A 12,913-nucleotide genomic window follows, 5' to 3' on the forward strand; every position below is an offset into this window, starting at 1 on the left:
GGAAAGAAGGGAGGGAGGAAGGAAGGAAGGAAGGAAGAAAGAAAAGAAAGAAAGAAAGAGGAAGGAAGGAAGGAAGGAAGGAAGGAAGGAAGGAAGGAAGGAAGGAAGGAAGGAAAGGAAAGGAAAGGAAGGGATGAAGAAAGGATTTATTTTATTTTATTTTATTTTATTTTAATTCCATTTATATCCCGCCCTTCTCCGAAGACTCAGGGCGGCTTACAATGAAGCATGGGAGGAAAGAGAAGAAAGAAGGAAAAGAAGGAAAGAGGAAAGAAAGAACGAAAAAGGAAGGGAGGGAGGGAGGGAACGATTTAAGACCAACAAGCCCCTCCCATCTATTTAAGATAATTAATTTCCCCCTTAAAATGAACAAATCCCTCGTTTGTCCAACTTCGATCTCTTCTCTGCGGACTTCTCCGCTGCTAGGAGGCTTAAAAAAAAAAAAAAGAAGAAGAGAAAAGCCGGAGGACCTTTCTGAATTTCTTAATGAGGACTAGAAACATGCCTGGGCTTTTCTTGCTGAGAAAAAGCATGGGGGAGGGGGCGGATTGCCCCCTCTCCTCCCCCCCCCTCCGCCCCGGGTGAGAAGGCAACTGTTGTGGTGAAAGGCTTAGTCAGCCTCCAGATGCTTCAGTGTGGTGTGTAAACACGGCTGGGTCACGAGGGTGGGGAGCAGCAGCCGGGCCAGCTGAAGGGCTGCGTGTGTGTGTGTGTGTGTGTGTGGTGTGTGTGTGTGTGTGTGTGTGTGTGTATCCCCCCACAAAAGAAAAAACCCAGTCAAGGGCAAAGTCTGGGAAAGTCCTTCTGTGAGATCCGGAGAGGTAGAAAATGGAATTTTTAAAAAAAGGAAACACACACACCACACACACACACACACACACAACCTCTCCTGGCTCCGGCTGGTGTGGAGCTGAATATTTGCACAACCGGCAGTGTTTACGCAGGGCAGCCAAGCACGTAATGGCATGGCACGGAAGGGGCCAGTTCGGCTTCGTTGCCCCCCCCTCCCCTCCCTGCCACTGGCCGGCTGGCAGAGGTCTCAAGGCCAGGCGCCCTTTGCCAGCTCTGCAGGCCCAGGAGGGGGCACCGGGCTGGGCTCCAGTTCAGCCTGGGCCAGGGACTGCCCCGAAGGTTCCCAGGCTAGAAGGAAAGCGGGGGGGGGGGCACTGAGAAATGGCACACACACACACACACACACACACACACACCCTTTCCTTATAGGGAGCCCTAGGATCAGGGGAAGGGAAGAGGTGGGGGGAAGGGAGGGGAGGGAAGAAAAGGAAAGGAAGAAAAGAGGAGGAGGAGGAAAGATGAAGACCAATCAAGTTAGATGAAGGAAGGAAGGAAAAAGGGAAGGAAGGAAGGAAGGAAAAAGAGAAAAGAGAAGGAATGAGAGGAAGAAAAGAAACGAGGAGAAAGAAAGAAAGAAAGAAAGAAAGAAGAAAGAAAGAAAGAAAGAAAGAAAGAAAGAAAGAAAGAAAGAAAGAAGAGGGAGGGAGAGAGGAAAGGAAGGAAGGAAGGAAGGAAGGAAAGGAAGGAGAGAAAGAAAGATAGAAAGAAGGAAGGAAGGAAGGAAGGAAGGAAGAAAGAAAGAAATGGAAGGAGAGAGAAAGAAAGAAAGAAAAAAGAAGAGAAGGAAGAAAGAAAGATAGAAAGAAAGAAAGAAAGAAAGAAAGAAAGAAGAAAGAAAGAAAGAAAGAAAGAAAGAAAGAAGAGGGAGGGAGAGAGGAAAGGAAGGAAGGAAGGAAGGAAGGAAGGAAGGAAGGAAGGAAGGAAGGAGGAAGAAATGGAAGGGAGAGAGAAAGAAAGAAGAAAAAAGAGAGAAGGAAGAAAGAAAGATAGAAAGAAAGAAAGAAAGAAAAGAAAGAAAGAAAGAAAGAGAAAGAAAGAAAGAGTAAAAAGTTTCGCTAGCCCACCAACGGCTGCTGTGAAGCCTCCCTGCTTTCCTGTCTCTTTACATTTCCTAAATTCTTCCTCCCGGCTTTCCCCTGCCACTGCCCCTTTCCCACGGGTGTGTGTGTGTGTGTGTGTGTGTGTGTGTGTGTGTGTGTGAGGCTGGGACCCTCCGCCCCGTATCTCGGGGTGCAGAAGGCGTGGGCCCCGGGCGCCCCTCCTCCGAGACCCCAAGAGCACAGTGTGCGAATCCCTCCGGGCGGGGACCCCACCGCCTCCCCTTCTGGGCTCCGCCCGGCGCTCACCTCTCCGTAAGGGTTTTGCTTCTGGCTGGGGGCCGCGTAGCGTCCGTGGGTCTGGTAGTTGGGGTACTCGTTCATGGGGTGGTACGAATCCTGGCTACTCAGCAGCTCCATGCTTCCCCGGTGCTTCCGCCGACAGTAGTAGACGAACTGCGATAGAGCCGGGGAGGAAAGCCATTAGTTGGGGGGGTTGGGCGGGGGGCCGTCCTCAACTTACGATTGTTCGTTTAGTGACCCTTCGAAGTCTGAACTTAACAACGGCGGAGAAAAAAGGGACTCGGCACCGCTTCCTTCACTTACGACCGTCGCAGCCTCCCCGCGTGAACAAAATTGGCAACTGACTCCTATTTATGACGGTCGCAGCGTCCCGGGGTCACATGATTCCCCTTTGGCCACCTCCTGACGCGCAAAATCAAGGGGTGGGATGGGGGGGGGGGAAGCCAGATTCGCTTAACCACCATGTTCCGAATTGAACCCCTGCGGCGCTTCACTTAACAACGGTGTCGCAGAAAAGTCGTACAAAGGGGCCAAACTCGCCAAAAACATTTCTCGCTGAGCCGCGTCAATTCTCGGCTCCGTTGCGGTCATAAAGCGAGGACTGCCTGTACCGCGCCCCCCCTCCCCTTTTCTCTCCCCTTTTCTGTTTGCAAGCCTAGGAAACACACACACACACACACACACACACACACACACACACATACACCACCCCGCTCGGCCTCTCCAGCTTTCTCACACTTAACAACCTCACACTCCCAACAACTCACCAGCCACAACAGGGCGAGGAGCAGGGCAAGGACCAGGATGCAGACCAGGACAAGAAGAGCGATGCCCCAGCCTGGGACCGTCTCCGTGGCAACGGTCGGCTTGGTGGAACTTACTGCAAGGAAGAAAGCAAAGAGATCAGGTTTTGCGTCGTGCGGGGAGACGAGAAAAACAGAATTACGGTTCTCACGCGGCGTTTCTCGAGCAATCGCACCCCCCCAAATTGTTACGAGTGCGCAGGACGGATGGTGTGCCGGCCTGGAAACATCCCCAGAGGCCTGACAGAAAATCTTAGGGGCTGATGGTTGTAGTTACAGGTAGTCCTCGACTTACGACAGTTCGGTTACTGACCGAAGCTGCAACAGCGCTGAAAAAAGCCACTTTTTCAGCCTTACGACCGTCGCCGTGCTCGTGTGATCAAAATTCTGAGTCATATTTGCGACAGTCGCAGCGCCCCGGGGTCACGTGATCTCCCTTTTGCGACCTTCTGACAGGCGTCGTGCTAATTCAAAAACTGCCGTGATCACCAAGCGTGTGACTTTTGATCCCGCGACCGCGGGGAGGCTGAGACGGTCGCAGGTGGGTGGGAAACGGCCATGAGTCCCCTTTTTTTTGGTGCTGTTGCGGCTTCGAACGGTTGCTAAGTGAACCGTCATAAATTGAGGACTAACTGCGAAGCCAGGAAAGAGGGAGAAAGCAGCCCCCCCAATCCAAACTCCCTCATCTAAAGATAATTGTGTGTTAGCGCATTGCCGGCTCACAACAAACTCCAGGTCAGGGTTCATTGAAAGAGACACCAAGCAGCCAAACTGTTCCCTGTGTGAGAGAAAATGCACATTCTCTGCCTGGCTTCTGGCTGCCATAGGGACTAGAAACTTGATTTTTGTGGCTTGGGAAGTGAGAATCTCAGAAGCGCCCTTTCCACCCTGCCGCCTCCCACTGTGCAATGCGATGTTTAAAGCACAGAGGAAATGCAAGAGGGTACTTAACGACCATAAGGTAAAGGTAAAGGTTCCCCCGCACACGCGTGCTAGTCATTTCCGACTCTAGGGGCCGGTGCTCATCTCCGTTTCAAAGCCGAAGAGCCAGTGCTTGTCCGAGGACATCTCCGTGGTCATGTGGCTGGCATGACTAGACGCCAAAGGCGCACGGAACGCTGTTACCTTCCCACCGGAGTGGTCCCTGTTTTTCTCCTTGCATTTTACGTGCTTTCGAACTGCTAGGTTGGCAGAAGCTGGGACGCGTAACAGGCGCTCACTCTGCTACGCGGCACTCGGGATTCGACCCGCCAAACTGCCGATCTTCTGATCGACAAGCTCAGCGTCCTAACCCACTCAGCCACCGCATCCCTTTTAACGACCATAACGGACCCCAAAATTAACGTTGCTCAGCAAGACACTTGTGAAGTGAGCTTTGCCCCATTTTGCGACCTTCCTTGCCGCGGCTGTTAAGTGAATCACAGCAGTTCAGCTAGTCACACGGCGGTTGAGCGGATCCAGCTTCCCCCTCGACGTTTGCTTGGCAAAAGGGGGGAATCACTGTGACCCCGGGACGTCGCGACCGTCGCCAAATATGAATCCGCTGCCAATTATCTGCATTCGGATTGGCCACGAGGGGGACACTGAGACCGTCATAAATGCGAGTTGCTTGCCAAGTCTTTGAATTTTGATCCCGGGATCATGGGGGAGGCTGCAGCGGCTCGTAGGTGTGAAAAATGGCCCCGGGTGACTCTTTTTTTTCCCCCAGAGCTGTGGTAACTTTGAACGGTCACTAGACGGACGTTGTAAATCGAGGACAATCTGTATTTTGCTTAAATTCCCTGTTGCAAACGTTCTCCTCACCTTTTACTTGGCTGAGGAGTAGCCCTGCCGTGGAGTTGGTGCCGGCATTGCTCAAAGTTTTCTCCACCTCGCTTTGGGATTTAATATCTGTTCCTCTGAAAAATAATTGGGATTCTACTGCCACGGAGCCTTCACTGTTGGTTCAAAAAAGAAGGAGCGGGTTAAAGAAATTCAGGCCCATGAGGAAATTGTTTACTGTAAGGACAGAACAAGTACCCCAAAATAAAATTAAAATTAAATAAAAACAGGAGACGGGTAGGGCAAACCACCCACTCTCCTCTTTGAAGCACACCTTTTAATATATATATATATATATATATATATATATATATATATATATATATATATATATATATATATATGTGTGTGTGTGTGTGTGTGTGTGTGTGTGTGTGTAAATTACTAACAAAGAATTAAGGGAGACTAAGATGCATTTCTGACTCTTTAGTCTTCATCAGTCTTTAGTCTGATTTAGTCTCCCTTAATTCTTTGTTAGTAATTTACACAAATATATGAGCTGTCCGGTGTGACTACAGCCTGTTCGATGGCCTTTGAGATAAGGCTGAAAACAGGAAATAAAGATTTGCCCCATGTTTGGGGCCTAGAAAGGTAATCTAAATAGTTAACATTTGACATATATATATATATATATATATATATATATATATATATATATATATATATATATATATATATATATATATATATATATATATATATATATATATTTGTTAAGAGGTTTCAGCTATGATAGCAGAAGAGGATGCAAACGAAAAAGTTAAAAAAAAAAGTGGGGGGGAAACGGAATCAAAGCTGGCGAGGAAGCGAGGAAGGAAAAAAGGGAAAGATAACGCGAACTAAAAAAAGAAAAGAAAAACGGTCGGCTGAAAGGGGGAAGAAAGCAAAACGGAAGGAAAGAAGAGAGAAAGGCCGTATAAACTAGGAGGAGAAGGGGAAAAAAAAGAATAAAAGCTGCATGGAAGCAAAGAAGGAAGGAAAAAAGATAATGCAAACTCGAAAGAAGGAGAAAAACAGGTGAAAGAAAGCAAGGAAGAAGAACAAAGATAATATAGACTGAGTTTGTTTCACTATCTCTCCTCTAAATGAACAGATATAACTCTTTCCTCCCTCCCTCCCTCCCTCTTTCTTCCTTCCTTCCTTCCTTCCTTTCTTTCTTTCTTTCTTTCTTTCTTTCTTTCTTCCTTTCTTTCTTTCTTTCTTTCTTTCTTTCTTTCTTTCTTCTTCTCTCCTTCCTTCCTTCCTTCCTTCCTCTCTTTCTTTCTTTCTTTCTTTTTTCTTTCTTTCTTTCTTTCTTTCTTTCTTTCTTACATGGAGCAGAGTTCTAATAAGTAACTGGAAGAATTATCCCCTCCACACCCTTTTTTTTTACTGATAAAGGAGTCAGAACACAGTGTGAGAACAAACAAAATCCCACAGCAAAATCAAAAGCAGCACAAACAGAAATATATATATATATATATATATATATATATATATATATATATATATATATATATATATATATATATATATATATATATATATATATATATATATATGGGTTTTTTCCCACGTAGAACTAAAGGTGTAGGAGCAACGTTTTGACGGAATATATATCTATATATATATATATAGATCTAGAGTCTCGGGTTTCTTCCCGCGTTCCTTTCATCTTCAGAAAGTTGTGGCGATGTTTCGACGAAATCCCATCCGTCATCATCAGGCCGGAGTGTTCCTCCTGCTGCTTCCAGGAGCAATGCGTGGTCTGTCTGTTCCTTTATTTCCAACTGCCGGTGGGGCTGGAAATAAAGGAACAGCCAGACCACGCATTGCTCCTGGAAGCAGCAGGAGGAACACTCCGGCCTGATGATGACGGATGGGATTTCGTCGAAACATCGCCACAACTTTCTGAAGATGAAAGGAACGCGGGAAGAAATCCGAGACTCTAGATCTACACATACAGACACCCGCGAGAATCTACGAAAACAAATATATATATATATATATATATATATATATATATATATATATATATATATATATATATATATATATATATATATATATATATATATATATATATATATATAAAAGCTTGTTTGGATGGCTGCTTTCATGCAATGCCTTGGAGTTAATTGAACGCTGCTGAGGGGGGATTGTAGTGCCCTGGTGCTTAAGGCTGCAGCCGCCTTTGATTTTTGACCCCTGAATTTTGAGGGTTTCTGTTTAATTCTGTTTCCATACCTGAAGGAGATAATGGTGTAGCCTGTATAGCCAAACTGGCAGGTGCTACAGTTGTACAGGTTGTTATACTGTGGAAAGAAAAAGAAAGAAAGAAAGAAAGAGAAAAAACAGACATGTCAAAATATAATTGCTTTGTTTATTTTCTACCACTTTTAAATGATGACTTAGTGTTTCTCAAACTTTGTAACACAATCCCAGAATTGATTGTGTGTTGAAGTCCACACATCTCAAAAGTTGGCAAGTTTTGAGAGACACTAATTTCTTGCCCACCCCTCCCCTCAATTTGCACAACGATGCACTGATTCAGTGACTGGCCCAACGCGGGAAAGAGAAGTACAAAGTTGTGCGCATTTTTGCGAACCAAACTCTCATTTGCCACCCACATTAATAGGCCTCCTTTTCATTTGGGAGCCTTTATCGTCCCACTTTATCCAAAAAGTAATTTCGGAGCAATGAGGACTAGAAACGTGACCCCGATTTGAAACAAAACCCGCATTCTCTTCAAATCTACGGCTGTTATCACAGTTTTAGTGACCTAAGAGTACCATTTAGGGTACCGAGATAGATGGGGAGGGTCTGAAGGCACGAATGTGGAAAAAAATGTTCCATTTCAAGCCCAGTTTGCCTCCAAACCTGGCAACTTTAAGACTGGTGGACTTCAACTCCCAGAATTCCCCAGCCAATATGGGAGAATTTTTAAAGTTTCCAGGTTTAGAGACACACACACACACACACACACACACACACACACACCGCTTTAACCTATGCAAATCTCACGAAAAATGGCCTCATCTTTTCCCCTGGTGAATTCCCCACAATTTAAAAGCGAACACCTAGAATGATGGCGGGTGGGCTTCCCATAGCCGGATTGAAAATTCACCCCATCCTGGATGCCACAAAAGAACTCGTTTCACCCCCCCCCCAAAAAAAGTACCTGTCTAAAAATGGTCCAGCCCACACCACAGATTCCCTCCCCCGCCTTGCAAACACTCACCATAATGCTGATTTTGATGTTCAGTTCAATGTAATACGAGCTTTTGGGGTCCTGTAAGCTGGAATTGTATATTTTATTGCTGATGTGGTAGCTGACATAAAAACTGACTTCGACAACAGGAGGTTTTGTTGCACTGGGCGTTGGTGGTTGTGAAGTTGAGGTTTTTACAGGGGGGGTCAAGGGGGAGGTTGGTGGTACGGCCCCCGTTGTGGTGGGTGAGGCTGTCAACTTGGTTGTAGGCTGAACACTGGGTGTTGCGGTGGTGCTTCCAAGGGAGGGTGTTGAATCGGTCCCTGCTGTGGTGGGTGAGGTTGTCAACTTGGTTGTAGGCTGAACACTGGGTGTTGCGGTGGTGCTTCCAAGGGAGGGTGTTGAATCGGTCCCTGCTGTGGTGGGTGAGGTTGTCAACTTGGTTGTAGGCTGAACACTGGGTGTTGCGGTGGTGCTTCCAAGGGAGGGTGTTGAATCGGTCCCTGCTGTGGTGGGTGAGGCTGTCAACTTGGTTGTAGGCTGAACACTGGGTGTTGCGGTGGTGCTTCCAAGGGAGGGTGTTGAATTGGTCCCTGCTGTGGTGGGTGAGGTTGTCAACTTGGTTGTAGGATGAACACTGGATGCTGCTGGGTTGTTTTCAGGTGAGGGTGTTGAATTGGTCCCTGCTGTGGTGGGTGAGGTTGTCAACTTGGTTGTAGGCTGAACACTGGGTGTTGCGGAGGTGCTTCCAAGGGAGGGTGTTGAATTGGTCCCTGCTGTGGTGGGTGAGGTTGTCAAATTGGTTGTAGGCTGAACACTGGGTGTTGCGGTGGTGCTTCCAAGGGAGGGTGTTGAATCGGTCCCTGCTGTGGTGGGTGAGGTTGTCAACTTGGTTGTAGGCTGAACACTGGGTGTTGCGGTGGTGCTTCCAAGGGAGGGTGTTGAATTGGTCCCTGCTGTGGTGGGTGAGGTTGTCAACTTGGTTGTAGGCTGAACACTGGGTGTTGCGGTGGTGCTTCCAAGGGAGGGTGTTGAATTGGTCCCTGCTGTGGTGGGTGAGGTTGTCAACTTGGTTGTAGGCTGAACACTGGGTGTTGCGGTGGTGCTTCCAAGGGAGGGTGTTGAATCGGTCCCTGCTGTGGTGGGTGAGGTTGTCAACTTGGTTGTAGGCTGAACACTGGGTGTTGCGGTGGTGCTTCCAAGGGAGGGTGTTGAATTGGTCCCTGCTGTGGTGGGTGAGGTTGTCAACTTGGTTGTAGGCTGAACACTGGGTGTTGCGGTGGTGCTTCCAAGGGAGGGTGTTGAATTGGTCCTCACTGTGGGAGACATGGGTGTCAACTTGGTTGTAGGCTGAACATTGGATGTTGTTGGCGTTTTTGTAGTTGAAGTTGCTGGTACATTTTCTGTAGTGGGAGACGGAGGGTCTCTGGATGGTGTTGAGGTCCTTACGGTTGTACTACCTTGTGAAAAGACTGCAAAGATAAATTTTAATCACTGCTCAGAAATGCCTTACCATTTATTGAGGAACTTTTTATTTCAAATTTATTTCAAATCATGCGCAGATAGTCCCCTTTGTTAAGAGTTCTCCCTGTAGATCATCTATATACATATACAGATTGTCCTCGACATACGACCACGACGGAGCCCAAATTTTCTGTTGCTCAGTGAGACATTTGGCCCCGTGAGTTTTCTCCCCATTTTACGACTTTTCTTGCCGCCGTGCCCTGTTGAACCAAATTTCTGCAGTTGTGACACATTCCCCCTTGACTGTGCTTGTCAGAAGGTGGCAAAAGGGGAATCACAGGACACACACACACACACACACTCACACACACACATGTCAGTTGCCAAACGCCCGTATTTTATTCATGTGACCACGGACATGCTGCAACCATCGTGAGAAAAATGGTCCCGGCTGCCATTTTTTCAGAGCCGTTGTTAACTTTGAACGGTCCCTAAATGGGGCGTTGTAAATTGAGGACTATCTGTACGCAAAAAAACAGGGGAGGTAAATTTAATTCTGCTTTGGTTTTCTGTTGGGAAGGCGTGCCCACTCTGACAGAGCTGGCAGGGTTGACTGCCTTTAACTGGTCTGAAAGTCCAAGAAACTAGAAAATGCAGGATAAACGGCCAAAGAGGAATTTATTGACAATACGGTAGCCGTTTGGGTGAATTCTGCCCTTTCTCATTTAGAAGAAGCATGAGATGAACAGATATACAGATCTATAGGGGATGTATACAGGCAGTCCTTGACTTACAACAATCCATTTAGTGACCATCCAAAGTTACGACAGAATTGGGGGAAAAAAATAAACGATATTGCAGACCTATGACCGTCGCAGTGTCCGCCTGATCACGATGTCAAAATTTGGACGTTTGGCAGCCGATTCATACTTATGACGGCTGCAGCCTCCCTGTGGTCACGTGTACAACATTCGGACGTATCCCAGTCCGTTTTGAGTTCAATCATTAGCCCAGGTCAGACCAGGAGCCTTCGTAGAACGCCTACTTGTGGGTGCCAGCCCAAAGAAACAAACATTAAAAAAGAGCAAAATTTGGACCCCACGGACTGCTTCGGATGCTAAATTATGGCGCATTGGCTTTCATCTTTAATTAGTCGGGTAGTATCATCCTGTGCCCAGGGATTCAGATAAAAGGAAATGATGAGGACATGGCGTGGGAAGAGAGCAGATTCTTGATTCGGGGGTCCATGAAAAAATTATCTTGCATTCCATCTGCAGATTTTTGCCTCTGGAATTGGATGTTTTCAGCTCCTGGTTGGTTAACCCACTCCAAAAATTTCAAAGCTCAGGCTGTTCCCTTCTTCTTCAATTCAATTTTTTTTTTTTTTTTTTGGTCCCCAACACAGTTTCTCAACTCTGCCCAACCGGATCTAAACGCTCCGTGCTTTGACACCCCCCCCCGAAGCCCCTTAAAACCATGGAGTTTTAAAACTCGCAAGTCCTCGAAGATTTAATTAAATTAATTAAATTTAATTAATTAATTAAATTAAATAAATTTAATTAATGACCGTAGCGAGGAAAAGGGGGTGAAAACTCATTTAACCAAATGTTTCACTTAGCAGCAGAAATATTGGGCTTGAGCGTGGTCGTAAGTCGAGGGCTTAGCTGTAATCCTAAAGCAGGAAACGCTTTCCAAAGCGATGACTTAATTGCAAAGGGCCGTGTGGCTGGGTTTGTTTTTGTTTTTTTGGTTGTTTTAATCTTTCTTGGGGGAAAAAAAATTGGAGCAAAGGCAGCCCCAAGTTATTTGCAAAGCCCTGCCATCTTTGGAAAAGATCCCAATTGGAGACAAGTGGATCGGTTGAGAACAGGTAAAGGTGTGTAAGAGAGAGGGGGGGAAAGGTGTCTGGGGAAGAAGGAGGTGGGGGTGGGGGGTTTAGAATATATTTTTAGCTACTTTCAAAGGTGTGTCAAGTACCCGGAAAGCTTTAAAGCGTGTCTAAATGAAGGGGAAACTTCAGCCAAAAAAGGCAAAAGTTTTTTTCACGCAAGTAAGGCGTAAAAGGTCACTTACCAAAGCCGGGGCAGTTGTTGAAATGGATCACCTCAACCCCCCCCACCCCACCCCACCCACCCCAGCTTCAAGATCAGCCCTGTCTCATGGCGCTAGATCTTTCTGCATCCATCTGGAACGATCCCACGCTGGGATCCCGAAGGGTTTATTTCAAACCGAGCGGAACGGAAGAAAAGTCAAACCAGGAGGAAAAAAAAAAGACAGCAGGGAGAAAGGATCTACTGTCTTAAATCTACTTTCCCCAGGGGGGTGAGGAGCGGGAGATCCACCCTTCTCCTGGGCACCCAGCAGCCCCTCCCTCCAATTCTCTCCCTTACCCCCCCCACCTCCTCTACCTTTGCAAGGCTCTCACCTGTGACGATTAATCCCAGGTTTATCAGCAGGAGAATCCAAGCCATGATCCACTTTCCAAGTAATTTAGTAATCTTCTCGGACTGGGGTGCTGCTCTTGGCTTCAGGATATTATAACGCGAAGGCTGGGAGGGTAGGTATATAAGAGAGGCACCTGAGTCCAGGTAAGACGCAGGCCACACCCCGGGGGCCGGTCCATGGAGGGCAATCTGACACCAGCCTCTCGATCTGACTCTTCTGCTCTCTTGGTGGTGTTTCCATCCGACTATATTGCATTTGTGTGTCTCTCTGTGCGTGTGTGTTTGTCTAGGTTTTGTGTGTGTCAGTTGCCAAAAGCATCTGAATTTTGGTCCCTGGGGATGCCCCGACGGTCGTTAAGTGTGAAAAACGGTGCTGAGTCCCCGCTTTTTCAGTGCCGTTCTAACTTTGAACAGTCACTAAACGAGCTTTTTAAAGTCAAGGACTTACTTATCATCTGTATTTCCACATCCCCCTGCAAACATTTTGTTCCTTGCCTGTTGCACGTACGTCAACACTCACAGGACACACGGACCTTAAAATCTTATTTTTCTAAGTTTTGAGCCGGCTCAGCAGAAGGGATGGAGGCTGTGACCTTGGGATCCTGGGCGATACAGCTAGTCCTCGACTTTAGGACCACATTTCAGCCCAAAATTTCTGTGGCTAAGCGAGACATTTGTCCGCTGAGTTTTGCCCCGATGGTTAAGCGAATCTCTGCAGTTGTTTAGTTAGGAACCCGGTCGTTAAGCAAATCCGAATTCCTCATTGACTTTGCCCGTCAGAAGGTCGCAAAAGGGGATCAGCCATGGTCATAAGTGCGAACCAGTGGCCAAGCACCCGAATTTTGACCCACAGGGATGGCGCAACGGTCCTAAGTATGAACTAAGCAAGTCGCATTTTTTTTGAGTGGCGTCGTAACTTCGGACGGTTGCTAAATGAGCCGTCGTAAGTCGGGGACTAGCTGTGTTTCTGAGTGGGATAGGAAGCCCAGATCGAGAGGG

At 47.1% G+C, this 12,913-nt stretch overlaps 1 protein-coding gene across 1 annotated transcript; it reads right to left on the reverse strand.

The window, feature by feature from the left end:
- Positions 1-1,039: 1,039 nt before the first annotated feature.
- On the reverse strand, positions 1,040-11,996 carry MUC1 (mucin 1, cell surface associated; the record flags this gene model as incomplete). The annotated part of the gene is made up of 7 exons (XM_083373945.1): positions 11,896-11,996; positions 8,037-9,478; positions 7,043-7,110; positions 4,799-4,932; positions 2,960-3,072; positions 2,063-2,345; positions 1,040-1,140 (listed from the first exon to the last, which is right to left on the reverse strand). Exons 1-7 carry the CDS (start codon positions 11,939-11,941, stop codon positions 1,040-1,042), a joined length of 2,187 nt encoding a protein of 728 aa, XP_083230071.1. The 5' UTR covers positions 11,942-11,996.
- Positions 11,997-12,913: the final 917 nt, after the last annotated feature.

The sequence above is a fragment of the Vipera ursinii genome (assembly GCF_947247035.1).
Source record: "Vipera ursinii genome assembly, chromosome: 15".
In the NCBI taxonomy this organism is placed as follows: domain Eukaryota; kingdom Metazoa; phylum Chordata; class Lepidosauria; order Squamata; family Viperidae; genus Vipera; species Vipera ursinii.